This window comes from Periophthalmus magnuspinnatus, chromosome 17 (assembly GCF_009829125.3).
Source record: "Periophthalmus magnuspinnatus isolate fPerMag1 chromosome 17, fPerMag1.2.pri, whole genome shotgun sequence".
In the NCBI taxonomy this organism is placed as follows: domain Eukaryota; kingdom Metazoa; phylum Chordata; class Actinopteri; order Gobiiformes; family Gobiidae; genus Periophthalmus; species Periophthalmus magnuspinnatus.
The window spans coordinates 15,882,638-15,901,372 of record NC_047142.1 but is presented as its reverse complement, the minus strand read 5'-3'; the positions used below and the strand labels follow the sequence as shown (position 1 = coordinate 15,901,372).

Sequence of the window (18,735 nt, the reverse complement as noted above, 5' to 3'; positions counted from 1 at the left end):
CTGTGCGCAAAGCCTGTCTGCTCTGGAAGTCTGGATGTAACAGTAGTCCTAGTCCATATTTAGGCCGAGTTTGTTGCCTCTTCGCACAGATAGTCTGTCAGCAGTCTCAGGGTGATTAGATTTCGGTTCCTAATCATTTAATCTTATTTGAAGGAATTTATTTCTGGACATTTCCCACTTGAATGTTGCTTCGAATGAGCACATCTCCACAATATGTTTTAAAAAATGCATTGATATATTTTAGGGATTGTTTGCTGCAAAAAATACTAAAGAAATGTAATAACTGTCCAGTCAAATCCCCGCTCAACTGCACAGACGCGTAAACACATGTCACTTTGACCAAAGTGAACAGGAAGTCAGGCAGCTGTCCTTTCAAAATAAGATATCATGGTTGCAAAAGAAAATCTGAAAAACAAACCATTGCAATGTGCTCGTGGTGGAGCAATATCTATGATTTATGCAGCACTTGTCAGTGGTCACATTGCTGTAATTGCATAGATTTGTTTGGTAATTGTAGGATTACTTTTTTATCAGTAGCCTTTTAAACCTGTATTTGTACTTATAACTGAGTAATTCTACCAATGTAATTGTAATTCGTTATTTTTGAAAATCATAGGTTACTGACTTTGTAATCCCTCAGTCATCCAGGTCTGATCCATAGCAAAAGCCAAAGTTAAATCTGTTAACTGATCAAAACGTTGTAGGAGTGAAGACGTTTCTTCAGTTCTGGTCAGATTGCTGCTGGACACTGCCTTATATCTATCTGAAGGGAGGAGCTAACTACACTCAAACTGTAAACAGCTGTTCTCTCCAGTTTCAGCCTTAATGGCCCTAATATTGTTCTCAAAAGAGAACAATTAATGGGCCATTAATAGGGCCATTAATGGTTGAATAGGGCCATTAAGGCTGAAACTGGAGACAATAGCTATTAGTATTCTTTTGGTACCAGTTTTCAGTTCCAATTTTTCTGGTACCAGTACTCCTCAAACTTTTTTACTCTGTACTGTACTCGTACCTGGCTTTAAACAGTACCTAGCCCTACGCCCATCCAAATACAGTATTCTTAAAGTGGACATATTATGCAAAAACTACTAGTCCTTTTATACCGTTTTGAAGTTGTATATGGAGCGATTCATGTTAGAATAATCTCTTATTTTCAAGATGCCATTTTGCCGATCAGGATTTGACAGCGTTGTGTAGCCATTTTGGTACAACTGAAAAAGATGTGCACCTTGTTAGAGCATTGATCTACAGGTGTCATAGATTATAAGCCTAACTATATAGCAAGCTCAAGCACAATAGGTCTTTTTAAAAGTTTTAATTAATTGGAAATTAGAACTACGCTAAATGGATAACAGGAGGATAGGTCTATTACCCAGACGTAGGCGGAGACCTTCTTGCTGCTAGTCACTCAGGTATACTTTTTATTTTTTTCTACCGTCAATACAACATAAATTCACCCTGAAATCCTGGCATTCAGTTTGCTACACCAGTTACAATCATTGTCAATGTATAACTTTTATTTTGAAACATCACTTTCACCGGAAACTCTCTGCTCATTGATCTGTATCGACTCCTCCGCGCGCAGCAGCAGCAGCAATTGTGAAACGCTCTGTCTGTTTGCAGCCGCACATCTTTCACTTCCCACCAGCAACCACAAACACACCGAGGAGACTAGTCGCTTCCTTTTCCCCCACAAGTTATTTCGTTTTTTTACCTCTGTCTTTATTTTACGCGCTCCTCTGTACGCGCCATCATGAACATCAGTTGTCGGCGCCGCTAGATCCCCAAACCAAGACGATCACGGAGAGAGAATAGGAGGAGGCAGCGGAGGAGGAGGCTGCTGCGGGGACAGAGGGGAAGATGCCTCATGGCTCGCCCCATCCTCGGCATCACCAGTCGCGGGCACTAACGCAGCCAGCATGCCGCGGTTCGGAGCCACATGGACGGTCACCCTGCTGCTCGTAGTGGTGCTTGGAGGAACCTTTCTATTTTGCGAGTATCTTATTTACTTCCCCACCATCTTCCAGTGCTCGTGGCCCGTCGTGAGCCATGGCCGCGGGGGAAACGACGTGGACGGTCCCCGAGGAGGAGGAGGAGGAGGTGGAGGAGGAGATGCGTCCGAACCGGTGCGCGCCATGGTGCTGTCCGATACCCATCTCCTAGGGGCCGTAGGCGGGCACTGGTTTGATAAGCTCCGGAGGTAGTAGAAAGTGGTGTTCTATGTGGTTTTACGCGCTGTCAACACTCACTGTAACTCGCTATTGTTGTTGTTTAGAGAATGGCAGATGGAACGAGCTTTCCAAACCGCGTTGTGGCTCTTAAAACCAGAAATTGTGTTCATTCTTGGGGATATCTTCGACGAAGGCAAGTGGAGCTCGCAAAAGGTGAATATACAATCCGAAAATGTAAGAAAATCTAGTGTGGCTTGGTTGAATGCTGTCTTTGTGTCTTTGGGGTGAGGATGAGGAGGAGAATAACGATGAAGATCAACGGAAAGACATGTATTTTAGCTGAAAAACAAACCGAACCACGCGCTACCAGCCACTCCATCGTTGCACTGCAGTTGTAACCTGCCATCCACGTACACAAACATGCCTGCATCATGTCAGAACAAAAGAAACAAGATGGAAGAGCATAAATTGGTACAAAAATCTCATTGACAAAAGCAGGCGTTCAGTACTTCCTTTGTTTTCTGAATTGGCGATGCAGATTATGACATATGGGCCAGAACTTCAATAGCAACATCTTGTATTTTTAGGACATCTTGTTGCCATGTGATTCCACCTATAGCCTGGCATCACTTGATATGCAGAGAGGGTTGTCATGCAAGTCATATGCACAGACTGTCTACATTGTGGTTCAGTATTCTCCATAAAATGTGTTTAAATATCATTAAAATATGGATAGCTTAGTGATTATATTGGGTTAATGGCAATCCTCCGCTTTCTTTTTCCTTTGTTTACTGGTGAAATGTCAAATTAGCTTTGCTGTGCACATAATATTAGGCTATTTACATATAAAAGCTGTCTAAAAGGTGAGAAATTTCATCATTCCTGGTTAGTGTAGCATCCCCCTATGTGTCTAGTTGCCCAGGGACCACTATGGATCATACCTGGACGACTGAGGGATTACACAGATATAAATCCACATGTGAAAGAAAGTATTATGAATCAGTTTTGAAAATGACATTCATTTGTGTAAATAAGGGGTGTTTTTATTGTCACTGTGGTATTGGAATTGGTATTGAGTATCAAATCTATTTCTTAGTATCAAAATAGAGTTTGAAATGTTGGTATCGTGACAACACCATTGCATATTATAATACATTTACTATTTACTAATTCTTTTATACAATTCACATAGCCAAAAATATAAGCTTTTTTTTCATTTTGGATGTGTTTATTGCACTGAAAAACACTGAAAAACATGTGTCCTTACTGTCAGCAGGCTTGCATCTCCACAAACCTGAATCTCATTTGGTCTCCGTGGAAATGTTGTTCCTTTTCTCTAATCTTCCACAGTATGGCATAAAACACATCAATCTCTATGAAGAATATTTCAAAGTATGGTTTTAACTTTCTATTTCCATGGAAACAGTTGACGTGCCTCATTCAGAAAGTTGCACGATGTTGCTTTAAGATTTTGAGGACTTTATTCATATTATGTAGTTGGTATGTTTTAGTTGGTCACTTGTATTTGACGTTATAATTGTGCTATTGTCGAGTTACAAAAGCTGTCAAACCAGGTTGTCCAGAAAGCTGCTTTCTCTTTCACATGGATCTATCAAAGTGAATTAAGCAAGTGATATATTTTTTTTTACACTTTATGCAAATTTGTGTAATTTTAAGTAGAGGTGTAAATATTTTCACTAACAGTTAGCCTATAATCTGTTGAGTTTGTTGACAGCTGTCTATGGTATGAATTTGCAATAATAAACACTTTGATAAGACTTGCAATCATCATTCGTTCAAAATATTAAAGTGTCTATAAAGTAGTGTTGTCATGATACTAAAATTTCAAACTCGATTTGGATATTAAAGAATAGACTCAATACTCAATACCAATTCAGATGCCACAATAACAATAAAAACACTATTTATTTAGTGCATAGAATGTGATTTTCAACATAAAATAATAGTATTTTTTAATGTTTCCACACTGTCTTATATCTGTGTAATCCCTCAGTCGTCCAGGTAGGTTCCATAGTGGTCTACTTGTCTAGTTGCGATACTAGTTTTAGTATCAATTAGTATCTGATTTTCGATACTTTTGACAATCCTACTATAATGTAATATTAGGTATAGTTTGAACATTAAACACAAGCGTGAACATGAACTTCAAATAGCTATAATTATTTTATTTTAAGAGTTTTATCTTCTGTTGCTTTCCTAACTGCAGCTGTATTGTTAAGTACTTTATAAATACGTACTGAATCTTAAATCACAGTTTGGAAATATTTCTTAAGATGTCCAAGTCATTTTTCACAACGTTGTTCATATGAAAGGCTGAAGTGTTCTCATAGTGACTGTTTCGACCAATCAGAGTGTAGACAGTGAACTAGGGACGTGATTGGACGATACAGAGACATGGGGTAACACTAGTAGATGCTCGGTGTACATTTTGCAAGAGAATGAATTTGATGAAGGAATAAATGTCAGAAATGTAGGTTTTCACTGCATATTTTTAGTACAATTTGGAGAGTTAATGAACCAACTGAAATACAAGGCAATAAGCAAAAGCAGCTATGACTAAATTTCAACTTAACCAGGACAAAACTGGGACTGAACTTAGAACTAGGGTTGTCAAAAGTATACTACAATAGAAATTAGATACAGATTTAAACAAGTATTGATACTCAAAACACATTGATAGGAAAGAAATCAGCCTTTCCTGCATAGATTGAGCTGTATCAGAACAAGTATAAAGCCACATAGACTAGTATAAACCCATGGACCACTGTGGAACTGACTGAGGGATGACACAGATATAAGGCCACAAGGTTTTATAAAAGAAACTACTATGATTTAATGTTGAAAATCACATACTATTGTCTACATAACAAGTATTTTTCATTGTGTTATCCCATCAGTATCAAGTCTATTCCTCAATATCGAAATTGAGTTTGAAATTTTTGTATTAACACTAATCGGAACTAAACCAGGACTAGACCAGGACTAAACCAGGGCCGGAACAGGGTTAAACCAAGTCTACATTAGGACTATATTAGAGCTAAACTAGGGAAGAGTTTATTATTACATTATAATTATTACATTTTATAACATTCCATTGTAAGTAATTTTTTCATTTATTTAAAGGTAAGCACTGTTACAAATGAGATTTCAATTGAACATTATACATTTATAGTAGTAAATTAAATGTAAAGGGAAGAAGCAGTGAAAACTAATATGGACACAAGTTGTTTAAAAAGAAATTTCCAAAATTTAAAATTGATTTGTTACTGTGAGTGGGATCGCCTCTTCACAGGTCTTACCTGTAACTTGGCCTGGTGAAGTTTGTTGCTTCTCTCCACAGAGCTGTGAGTTCATCACATTTCTATCAAATCAATAACAGCTCCATGAGCACAAGCAGGTAGTGCACCCACCACCACAAAAGTATATGTTATCACAATAACTATTCAATACATTCACTCAACTAGAGGGAAACGTCAAGTCTGATACCGATAGTGATACTTTGGCTTTAAGTATCTCCTAATACCCGATATTAACAGATGCCAGTGTACAGACGGAGAGTGTTTTTTTTTTTTCTCAAAAAAACATCTAACTTATTAGAAAATGGATTCAGTTGTGTTATGTAATTGTTATTTACCCTGCAAGTAACTGAACAGCTTTGTATAAATTAAAATTCAAACATTATGAGAGGTCCTGGGCCCACATCAGCCACTAAATAGTGTTATCACATCAGGACCCAAACAGGATCACGGCTGAATCGATATTTGATAATCAATAATCGATATTGGACCAATACCCGATTCAGCCAAATTTCTTGGATCGGCACTGATACCCAGTGGCAGTACGTCCCTAACTACAAACCATCCCTCCTCTTTTAAGAACATAGCATATCTATTAGTACCAATTAAGTATGGAGAGCATGTAATAATGTTATTCAGTCTGGATTAAAGCTTTGAATTTTGCACATTTCGTGACATGTTTTTCAAAACTGTCACTCTCTTTGGCTTGATATAAATGCCTTGGGAAACTAATTAGTGTTGACGAGGGGTGGGGGGGGGGGGGGGGGGGGGGCAGGCTGAGCTATGTCGTTAATTAAAGGCATCACAAGGGATGCACAAACACTGTAAAAAATAAATAAATAATTACTCTGATTAAATCACCAGTCTCTAAGGCGCAGCCCGAGAGACACACAGGTGCACAATTGTATGTAGTGATCGAAGAGTGTCCCAGACGGGCACCCGTAGAGGCCCTGTGTAACCCACGGAGACAGTTATAATGAGACACCCTAGAGAGATAGGTAGAGCGTGTTAGCTAAGGGGTGTTTATCTTACACTAAGGTTGAACTAGTTTGAAAGAAGACATTTTTTGTGACTTGCATTTTAATTTTCAAGATTTAGTTCACAGTGCACATTTTTAACAACTCCAGGAGCATTAACATTTGAGAGTAGACTGAAATATGAACTGATAAACTAATACAAGAATCTCAAGCATATCAGAACATGTTTGTAAAGGTCTAAACTAGATTATAAAAAAATAGCCTGTTTGTTTGCAACTAAAATGATTTCAGTTGTTGTCAAGTCTGCGATTATTTTTGTGATTAGTGAAACATTTCTATTTCTATTTGTTACATTTTATCCAAATAAAGGTTGAATGATATGATTTTTCTGAATAAAGAGTATTATTGCTACAAATTGAATCTTAATGGATCAATTTAATACGTTCCAGTCAAAGCATCTCCATGGAGACAAGCAGGTGGTGCACCCTGCACTAGAGTTAACTAAAGTTACATAGTGCACTTTTAATAATCGACTAATCACAATTATTGTGATTAATTGTTGCAGCCTTAATGCAACTGTAGCTATGTGCTAAGTAATTGTGATCATTTTATAAAAAAATAGATGTTTCTATAATAGTAAATTATTATGACACATAGTGACAAATCAATACTTATACATATATATGGAACGTTTTACATAGATATATTGTCTAATCTTACCTCTCTGTCTCTGGCAGCACTGGGAGGACGATGTGCGGCGTTTCCATAGGATGTTCAGACACTCCCCGGACACTGAGCTTGTGGTCCTGGTCGGAAATCACGACATCGGATTTCACTACGAGTAAGACTGACCTCAGCTAACTAACCCAGACTTATCCTAATTATAACCAACCCGGACTTGTTTACTGTCTAATCAACACTGTAGATATGAGGATGATAAAAACCCAATGATGTCTGATAAATCTTATCTCAAAAATATTATTCAGACTTAATCCTGGTGTGGTGGTAGAGTGGGAAATATACTCAAAAATATTGAATCAGTGTTTTAGACTAGAGCATCGAATCATCCACAATGATGTTGTTGCCAAACACACCTTCCAATGTTCGGTTTTGTGAGACCTCAGAAGCAAAGCTGGGTTAGTTACAAGGGAGACTGCTGAGAATGCCATGTATCACAGTGGGGCAGCAGGAGAAACTGTTGTTGTGTCCTTAGGCAAGGCACTCACCTACATTGCATAATAGTGTGTGTGTGTGTGTGTGTGTGTGTGTGTGTGAGTGATTTGTAGTGGAGTGAATGGATAATGCTTTGTGTCTTGAAAGATGGTATATAAATCCAGTGCATTATTATTATTAATAATACACATTTTAATAGGCTGAAAGAGCTGATTAAAAATACAAATAACAGTGTAATCTTCCAAACAAGGGTATATCTGACATTTCTGCTTTTTTGTGTGATATTTGAACCCCCACATAGACAGGCACATTTGGTACATTTCTTATGGACTACCATAATATAATATAATTATGGTACTTTTGTGCTTATTAGTGCCTAACTAACTGAAGAGGAACCTTACTCCACATTGTGGAGAAAAGTGTGTTATCTCAAATCATTTGTATTACCAAGCACAACAACTCTTAAAATCAAGTCTTAAAATAACATATAAAAGTAATTCTTATCTCCTCCGAAAATCCCATCTGAATTAAGCCTGACTGTATAACCAGAGTCAATAAAAACTAGAGTTGTGAACTTTGGACTTTGGATGAGTTGTGTAACTGTTTATTATTCTATTATTTATGCTGATAAGTGTTCCACAACCATTCACACGATATTAAGTACTTTCCATTAGTATTGGTGCCACAAATATAACTATGAAGTAACTGATGTAAAAAGCCAAATATAAGAGTAGTAGTAGTATTAGTAGTAGTAGTAGTAGTAGTAGTAGTAGTAGTAGTAGTAGTAGTAGTAGTAGTAAAAGTACTAGTATTTGTTACAAGTAAGCATTTCTGTAGTAGTTTTATAGTTGCTTAAGTAATTGTATTGGTGTTATAAAAAGTGAAGACCTCTTAGTTGCTATAAACTACCCGAGCGCTGGCAGCAGAAGTGGCAGCATTTGGTTGGATCAAGTCCCAAGAAACTTCTCCAACTGGTTTGACAATGTTCATATCAGTGAGGCTTTTGTGAGAGGTCTTAACAACAAAATACAACACATGTGATTGCACCTAGGATACATTAAGCAAAAAGGAAAACCAAATTGCAATCTATTTAATCCTATTTATATTTAAAATGCTGTTTGAAATGCCTAGGTTTTGTCTTTCATTTGTTTGATTTATTCCTTAGCACTTAAAGGAGTACAGCTGAAACTGGTTTAACCCACACCCTTTATTTTATTTAAGGTACTCAACCAGTTTTACAGCGTTATGTAATGCATAAAATATGTGGTATGTGGTTATACTACTGTTACTGGGACTGGGATAGGTTTAAACATACAAGGTGATGTGTCTGTGAATAAGTAGATAGATGTTGACCCAAGTTAAATAGTCTGATAACTGCATGTATTAACTTGTACATTAGCAGGAATACTACAGCTGCTAGGATATTCCTGCTAATGTAATATAGCAAATGCACAAAAATCAGAATCTAATTCAATTTCAATTATAAAAAAATTCACAAATTTGGTCATTTTAAAAATAATAATAATTATTATTCATTCACTCCACACTGTGCCCTGGGGCAGACTGACACAAGGAGGTTTGGCTACAAATTAAAGATGGACTATGTAACTCTTCTGGTGGAGTGTTTCAAGCAGGAATAAATTGTGTATTGTTATTGTCTAAATTACAAAAAAATGTAAATTCTAAAAGATTAGGAAATATAAGCTGGTCATTGATACAAATGCCTTATTAGGATCAGCCGAAGTATGCCTTAAAGGTGAACTATGTAACTTTTCTGATAGGGGTTTGCTACCCTTCTTGTCTCTGTGGAGATGAGATTGTGTTTCATAGTATGGCATTAAACTAATATATCTTGCATTAACTCAGTTACAGGTGTTTTTAACGATAAAAAGTACTTTGAAAAACGTGCTTTACGTTGAGCAGGGTCACCTCTCCACAGATCTGACTTGATCTGCTTAACTTCACGGAGATAGGTAAGCTTAATGCCATATTGTGTAACATCCCAGACAAAGTAATAACATCTATATTGAGAGAAGCAGGTGGACACTCCATTTGAAAACTAATTTAAGATGATTCTCCTCGGGATGATGTATCGGTTATTGGTGATATATCAGATATCGGAAGGATCTCCAGATATCAGCATTGGTCCGATATTGAAAATTTAGCCGATATTTTTGTGTGTGTGCCCACGTGTCATTCCCAGTTTGTGCTCAGTGCATCAGATTTGTCTTTTTGAACAGACTCATGAGTAAAAATGAAAATACAGGAGACATTAGGCTAAAATATGACTGTATATTTTCATAGTCATGCAACAAATTATTTTAGATCCCAGGTAAACACATGTTATTATTATTTTTTAGAGAAAACTTAAGTTGTGAATTTTACTATCACTTAACATTATTTTAGTCCTTGTTATAAATTTTTAAATCTTAATATTGGTATTGGCAAATATTGGTTATCGACCACAGCAGTAGACTGAATGTTGGATATTGTATCAGCTCAAAAAATCCATATTGGAGCATTTCTACTTTCTTCATTCATTGTACCATATTTAGACTTCAGATGTCCCTACTCTCTGGGCTGTGGTTGAGCTTGCGGTGCGTTTAAGTACAGTCCTGTATAATTTATGAATTGCTGTTTTACTCTGTGTCTCTGCAGAATGGACTGGTTCAAACTGCAGAGGTTTGAGAAAGTCTTCAACGCTTCATCCACAAGAATCGTCACCAAAAAGGGAGTCAAGTGAGTCAATTGATTTTTCATAGTTTGCATTTTTGCTCAGCAGGTTTTATTGGGCAAGACAGTAAGCAGTGTGAAATGCGGGAGAGAGCAGGAAGAGACATTCAGTAAACTGTCAAAATCAGGTATTGATCTTACAACACCTAACCATTAAGCCACCCTGCAGCTCTGTGTCGGCATTTTAAAGCCACATATAATTTAACCAAGAGAAATAACAGTAAAAAATAATAATAAGAGTGACGTCCGATCACTGCAAAGGCATGGAGGCATTAGCATGATGGGCCTGCTGCTAAATCGCTGCTAAACTGTTTTTTTATGGTTGATGCATATTGCTGTCAGTAAAGGAGCTAAAGGGAGCTAATCCGTTGGAAATGGGATCTCTCCTTTTAAGTGTAGGGTATGCCCCCTGGTTTACACAAAATAAAAAAAAATACTATCACAGCTGAAGCTGTGTTGCCAGTGTCTTAACCTGCAGATAGATGACACATACTAGTTTTGTATCACTGATTAACGATTGGCTGAAGGTGCAAATTGTAACAAACAACTTGGCCATCATGCCTAATATTTTTGTAACTAAGATTAAATCAGCATCGCATCAGCAAAAGCTATATTTGATGTGAACATGTCTACCTTGTATCTGGAGACACAGATAGGCCATATTTATAGAATTTAAAATAAAAATCTTCCTTCCATCCTTAAATGAGCTGTATGTAACAGTACTTCTTGACAATAGTAGTTTGTGTGCTCCTGTCAGCTTCCTCCTGGTGAACAGCGTGGCTCTTCACGGAGACGGCTGCCCCATCTGTCAGTCTGTGGAGAAGGAGCTGCTCCGCCTGTCCAAAGACCTCAACTGTTCTCTGCAGGTGACACTGAAACTGGGACATAAAACACATGAAACTAGCACTTACTAAATACATTATACTAACACTGAGTTTACACTGACTCCTGAATAGCTTTAGAATAATTTTGAACTGTATCAGTATAAGACCACATAGACAATTATAGTATATTAATGTTGCAAGTGACATAAAGAGTGTTTTTAATTTTTATTTTTTATTTTTTGTAATAATTATCATTGTTGTGTCTGAATCACAACTGAGTATTGAATCTATTCCTTAGAATCAATATCGAGTTTGAAATTTTAGTATCGTGACAGAGCTGGGATTGTACTGCAGAACAAAATAGTCAAAATGTTGCATATAAACACAAAGCTGAAACCCAGGATTATTGACAAAAATACAGTACCAGATTTCAATATTAAAACTGATTTGGCACTAGTACCTTAGCGATATTTTCAGTACCACAGATTTTCAATTATGACCGTACGATTAAAGTCATGGAAAGGTGCTTAAATTTGTTGGGTGACCTGTTTTTTGTGTTTTGTGCAGAGTTCACAGACAGGAGGCAGCAGCAGTTCAACGGACAGCTGTGATGGGGCTCAGATGTACCCTCCCACTCCTCCAATCATGTTACAGGTAAGACCCCAGAAACATTCAGAAATTAACCACAGAAAACAGTACACACACATTTCTGTCATGTAATAAAGTAAAGGTTGTTTGCTCTAGTACAGATAATTTGTAAAAAATAAAGAGACCACTGTGTGCTGTCTGCATCTGCATCAAGCTAATAACAAAGCAAACAACGAAGTTAAATCTGTCAACTGGACAAATCTTGTAGGAGTGAAGCCGCTTCTTCAGAACGGAAGAAGCGGCTTGGATGAGCAGCAAAACATCTTCACTCCTACAAGATTTGTCTAGTTGACAGATTTAACTTCGTTGTTTGCTATGGATCAGACCTGGACGACTGAGGGTCTACACAGACATCAAGCTAATAAAGCATTTTTATCGTCCGCGAACTGGGATGTAACAGTGGGTGTGCTGTTGGCATATTAGTTGTTTTTAGCTCTAGCCTGACAGAAAAACTTCACTCTGGTTTCTGAAAGTATAGTATAGAAAGTAAAAAATATGGGAGTCTTTCATGATGCCACCATCTAAATTAGAAATCTCAATAGCACAAACTTAGATTTGGACCTTTTTGACTAGAAAGCTACATATTTACCTAGTTGGTACAGTAAAGTTGCCTAAAATGACTATGGACAGTAAAAATACTATTAAAACTCCATATACACAGTTTAGAAGCGAAACAAAGTAGATTTAGTTCCATTTTAAGAATGACCAAAACACTGTTCTCCATCTGAGCTAAAATGGTGCTGGTTTATTTCTCAGTACAACTAAACAGATTTGGATTGCTTTCAGGTTTAAAATGCCAAAGTCTGTCTCCGTCAGAATCTCACAAATTCTGAGCCCACTACAACAATCTGCACTGTCCTTTGTCCAAATGCACAAAGTACAACAAGTATAATGCCAAAGAACTGCCTCTCCTTCTAACAGCTCAAAGCAGAACATGTTCCAATACTTATCAAAGCAATAAATAGATTTTGTTATGTTGAATTACAGCCTTCATTTTAAAAGTGCACTATGTAACTTTTCTGGAGGAGGGCATGCACCTGATTGTCTCCATGGAGATGCTATTGCTTATAGTGTTGTCACGATACTGAAATTTCAAACCCGAGTTCAATACTAAGGGATAGACTCGATACTCCATACTAATTCCAATACCACAGTCATAATAAAAAAGACACCTGTTTTTTTGACAATAGATTGTGATTATTATTAAATCATAGTACTTTCTTTTATATTACCATCCAGTCTTATATCTTTGTAATTCCTCAGTCGTTCAGGTATGTTCCATAGTGGTCCATGGGTGTATACTAATCTATGTGGTTTTATACTTGTTCTGATACAGCCCAAGATCATTCTTAAGCTATTCAGGAAAGGTTAACTTCTGTCCTGTGAATGTGACTTTTTTAGTCTTGATACCCGCTTAAATGAGTATCTAGTTTTTATGCTAATTTTAGTATTGATTAGTATCTGATTTTTGTTACTAATTGCAACCCTAATGGTTTTGCCTCAAATATTCTACAGTATGGTAACAAATGTATCTATTTTCATGGAACACTAAACCACCTGTAATGGAATAACAGCAAGATAGATATGTTTAATGCCATACTCAGGGACATTCTAGGCAAATAATAGCTCCATGGACATTGCCAAGTGACAGACTTGTTATATTGTTATATATCAGTCCCTAACCTTTGCTTCAGTTATGCAGACCTTTTTAAAGTTAAGTTTTGACATTGTCTTGGTTCAGTCTAGGGATTTTGAAGAAACAATTAAATGTCAATATTTGAATCCAATGAAACTGAAAGTGCAGTATATTTTTATTATATTATTGCAGCCATTATTCAAACAAACTGCCACAAGAACAATCGAAGGTAAATAGATTTGGCAAATTCTGAAAGATGGCAATTCAATTCAATTTATTTGTAGTCATTGTCACAGAAGAACAACGAAATTGCGTTTGGAGCATCACATAAGCTCAAATTAATCAACAATTGTCATTTGAAAATTGTCTGGAATCCAAACATTTTAATCAATAAACATAATAAAAGAGCCTAACACTTCTAGCGTCTAGTTTTTATTCATTTGGTTTAGTCCTAGTGTAGCCCTTTGTTTTCATCATGTTAATATTGGTTTAAAGGGTTTTCTGATCTATGTTATAATGTTGTTTACTCATCAAAAACATAGCCAGAGTTGTGTTTTTTTTTCCATTGACACGTTTAGCACACAAATCTTACACATTTACACAGAGTGTTCCACCTTGTGATGTCATGTGGTAATAAAGTGCTCCACTCCAATTCCCTGTTTCTACTGAACAAAATGTGAAAGGAGCTGTTTACTTGAAAACGACCGGTCCATGACATCAGAAGATGGAACAGGGCCTTTTGGTGATGTAGACAGACTAATAATTTAACATAATATGCCGTAAAGTCAAGTTTGCGTAATATTGATACTTTGCAGCTGATGTCATCAACATTCCATCAGGGTGTGACGCTAACTGTAGGCTCTGCTCTGTCTGAAGCTCTGTTACTCAAACTAGACTTTAATCTGAGTTTTATTTTAATACCATCACACATGAAAGAGCTGATTTAGCTGGAACTACAACAGGTGAGCTGATTTGTGCTGTTAAACAAGTCTCTCACACATACAATTACAGTCACAAGCTAGCTACCATTAGCCAACTGTTTTTCAGTTAGTCACTCTCACCTTTTTTGTTGAAAATCAAACACCTAAACAGCACCATGAACGCTCGTATTGATCACAGGCTCCTGAACATGTGTTGTTCATCCATTTACTATTTTTCAGAATATCTTAAAACTTATTGACAGTGTTGCTAATATGTACATTGTGTCTCCATGGTAACTGCTGAACATTCCACTATAAACATACATGCAGAACACCCTCAGCATGATATCACTGCAAAGTATCAATAGGACTATAACTTAACATTCTATTAATGTATATTGGATAACTGTCATGCAGTTGAATGTCTGTGTGTTTGTGTATATGTGTGCGTGTGTGTGTGTGTTTGTGTATATGTGTGTGTGTGTCTGTGTCTATGCAGCACTACCCGTTGTACAGAGTGAGTGATGCTAGCTGCACAGGTCAGGATGCTGCTCCGGCTGAAGAACGCCACCTGCTGTTCAGAGAGAAGTATGACGTGCTGTCCAAGGAGGCATCACAGAGGGTCTGTAACAACATATTAAGAACCATAAAAGATTATAGAATACTAAGAATGTTTGGATATGTTCAGAGGAGGGACAGTGGATATATGGTACAGAGGAGGAAGAGTGAAGATATAGAAGGACAGGGTAGAAGGATACTAAGGTTAGAACTATCAGGAAATAGGAGGGCTAGAGGAAGACCAAAAAGGAGATTTATGGATATAGTGAAAGAAGTTATTTTGTGTGAGAGAAGAGGATGCAGAGTACAGGGTCAGAGGAGGAGAGAGTGAAGAGGAGAAGGTCAGATATAGAAGAGGAGAGGGTCAGATGGAGCAGAGGATTCTGAAGAGAGCCTCGGATGGAGCAGAGTAGAGGGTCACATGGAGCAGTGTATTTGCTGCTGAAAAAAATTGAATGAAAGCCTATTAATAGAGGATGCTGGTGACCACTTATTGAAAAATACATTGGTTTATCAAATTAAACCTTTTACATATTATATTATCATAAAGTAACTATTTCAATATTATAGTGTTGTCACAATACTAACATTTCAAACTCAATTTCCATAGTAAGGAATTGACTCAATACTCAATAGAGATTTGATACCACAATCATAATAAAAACACTCACAACTTTAATTAGACAATAGAATGTAATTTTTCATTAAATCGTAGTACTTTCTTTTTACCATGTGGCCTTAAATCTGTATGATCTCTCAGCCATAGTGATCATAGTGGCCGTGTACTAGTCTGTGTCTTATACTTGTTCTGATACAACGCAAGATCATTCTAAATCTATTCAGGAAAGGTAAATTTCTGTCCTGTGAATATGACTTTTTTAGTATCGATACTTGCTCAAATGAGTATCTATTGTCGATACTAGTTTTAGTATTGATTAATGTCAGATTTTCAATATTTTGACAACTCTATAATGTAGGAAATATTGCCTGTGCCACCATCACTACCATTTAATATTGTGATTCTTGCTGTTGCCCCTGTGTGTGATCATGTGACCGTCTCTCGTCCAATCAGCTGCTGCAGTGGTTCCGGCCCCGCCTCATTCTCAGTGGCCACACCCACAGCGGCTGCGAGGTGCTTCATGAAAACAAATACGTGGAGATCAGCGTCCCATCATTCAGCTGGAGGAACAGGAACAACCCTAGCTTCATCCTGGTGAGGATTAGTAATAAAAAATTATTTACACATCTTTATTCCCCTAATTCTTTTAAAATGAAGAAGTTATATTTGCATCCAGTTACTGTGTGAAATATGTTTGATGTATTGAAATTTGCCAACGATTCTGTGATTATCAGTCTTTTGCAGGAAAAGGAGCATGGTCCTTATGGCCTTAGTCCTTTAGTCGATTAATCGGCCAGTGGAGTTTTGGCCGACTAATCTAATTTTATTTAGGTTATAAGGATTTATATGGGATAACAGCAGAAAGGAGAAATGAGTGACTGGGTGTGTTAGTTGAAGATTTTTTTGGTATTTATATGTAAATAGATAGATTAAACTCATGATTCACAAGTTTAATCTGTCTTTATATAAATACATTGTTTCCTAGTACTTTTTTCTGCATAAATAGTTGTTTTTGCCATGCAGGTGTAGTCTTGTGAGGGCAATTTGAATCAGAAACATAAAGATACACAATAGTTTGCCACACCCCCTTTTTAGTCAAGATCCAAGAATTTCTACAAGACTACAGCCCTAATTTGGTCCTGTCATTTAGGACATGGTTCAGGGCTGTGACAGTTAATTTTTGCGACTGAGTGTTCCCAAAACAAAAGACATCTATTGACTCACACCACCCAGCATAAGTACGTGGTGGGAAAACGACTTGAAACTACTGCTTCATGACATCACAAGAAGAGAGCATTTTGAGCTTTGCAGATAGACAGACTAATAATGCAGGATTACTCAAGCATCTGTGAATGAAATAAAACACAACTGATTATGTTTTTGAGGAGGAAACAATGTTTCAATACGGCTTAAAGCTTAAATTTTGTAGGACCTTTATTGACGGTCATACTGCACCTTGTTAACCTGCCCTGTTGACCATAGCCTAGCCATGCCCTGTGTTTTAAGTTTCTTGTGGTAAATCTAAAGTTAAAGTTTGTGTCTCTTGTCTCCAGGCCTCTGTGACGTCTCAGCACCACTCTCTGTCCAAGTGTTTTCTCCCAGAGGAAAGCACCGTGATCGGGGTGTACTGTTCAGCTGGGGCCTGTCTGCTCCTCCTGCTCCTGCTGCACTGTCTCTGTCTGAAGGGTCTGCTCCAGTGTCTAAGTCTATGTCTGTTGGGCAAACACAAGTCCCTCTGAACTACAATACCCACAAGCCACCTGGAGGCTGGACTGCAATACCCACAAGCCACCTGGACTTGTACCTACGACTAGCTAGGCCAGCCAGTATCTTATTGTATACCTAACAGAGAAATTCAGTCTGATGTTGTTAAAAGTACATATGATAAGTTAGACCACACATTTCACTAAAACATAGTTAACCTGATTATATTGATACTTTGCAGTGACGTCATGCTGGGGGTGTTCCTTATGTATGTTTTTAGCAGAATGTTCAGCCGATACTATGGTGATACAAAGCTAACATTAGCAAACACTGCCAAAAAAGTTTTAAGACTCAAAAAATTGATTTAAACAACACATTTTCAGGAGCCTATGATCAATGAGTGTTCACGCTCCTTCACGGAGCGACTAACTGAAAAAAACTGTTGGCTAATGCTAGCTAGCTTGTGATTGTAATGTTCTTTGAGAGGGACTTGTTAACAGCACATATCAGCTTACCTTGTGTAGTTCCAGCTAAGTCAATTCTTTATGGTCACATTGTGTTAAAATGAAGCTCAGATTAAAGTTTAAGTTGAGTAACAAAGCTTCAGACAGAGCAGTGCCTACAGTTAGCATCACACTCCCAGGGAATGCTGATGACATCAGCTGCAAAGTATCAATTTAAGATTTTATTAAAAATCTTGACATTTAGGTGTTTAGGTTATAATTTGACCTCCTGGTTGGACATGAGCAGCAGATATGACAGACGTAGCGGTAATTCCATAGGCTATTTTTATGGTAATACTTTTGGAAGTGCTCTACCAGCTGTATTCACTGGTAACATGACACATTCTTCTCATTGGTTAACGCTGCACTTATGAACACCACCTTGAATCTGACTAAATTACTCTGTATGGTCATATAAAATACAATCAGAGTAGTTCTGGCTAGTCAGGCTCACCCACAACCTCTAAAGACTACCCACAACTACACTACCCAATTTAAGTCCAGTTTTTTGGGTCTAATTTTCAGGACCATAGTTTTACCCTGCATTCAGTCAAGTTGATCAGATTTCCAGCAGAGTGTAGTGTATGTCCTAAACAAATGAGCCTTTAAAGGTCCTATATTACACAAAATTAACTCTTGTGAGCTTTAAGCTACGTTATAATGTTGTTACCTCATCAAAAACATACCCGGAGTTGTGTTTTTCTTTCATTTACACATGTTTAAGTAAACCTTTATTATTAGTCATCTCCAAAGCTCATCATACTCTCTGTTTTCTATCTGAGAGAGCAACTCAGCCTAAATATGCCGGGTTTGTGTGTTACATGTTTGTGAATGAAACAAAACTTGACCCCAGGTATGTTTTTGATGAGAGAACAACATTATAACAGAGATCAGAACATTGTGTAATATGGTCCCTTTAACATGAGAAGTCACAGGACAAACAACTGAA

At 37.3% G+C, this 18,735-nt stretch overlaps 1 protein-coding gene across 1 annotated transcript; it reads left to right on the top strand.

Moving 5' to 3' along the window:
• Positions 1–1,778: 1,778 nt before the first annotated feature.
• Positions 1,779–17,683, top strand: mppe1 (metallophosphoesterase 1). Its single transcript, XM_033982136.2, has 9 exons — positions 1,779–2,203; positions 2,279–2,387; positions 7,206–7,309; positions 10,300–10,380; positions 11,132–11,240; positions 11,766–11,852; positions 14,902–15,024; positions 16,033–16,173; positions 17,133–17,683. The coding sequence occupies exons 1-9, from the start codon at positions 1,923–1,925 to the stop codon at positions 17,316–17,318; spliced, it is 1,221 nt and encodes a 406-aa protein (XP_033838027.1). The 5' UTR covers positions 1,779–1,922; the 3' UTR covers positions 17,319–17,683.
• The last annotated feature ends 1,052 nt before the right edge of the window (positions 17,684–18,735 follow it).

What these genes read in the sequence shown, in the direction of transcription:
- mppe1 (XM_033982136.2), top strand. Translation starts at nt 1,923, where the DNA reads ATGCCGCGGTTCGGAGCCACATGGACGGTCACCCTGCTGCTCGTAGTG. An exon ending in GACATCGGATTTCACTACGA is followed by an intron (nt 7,310 to 10,299) that starts GTAAGACTGACC and finishes GTGTCTCTGCAG; the next exon opens with AATGGACTGGTTCAAACTGC. An exon ending in ACCTCAACTGTTCTCTGCAG is followed by an intron (nt 11,241 to 11,765) that starts GTGACACTGAAA and finishes TGTTTTGTGCAG; the next exon opens with AGTTCACAGACAGGAGGCAG.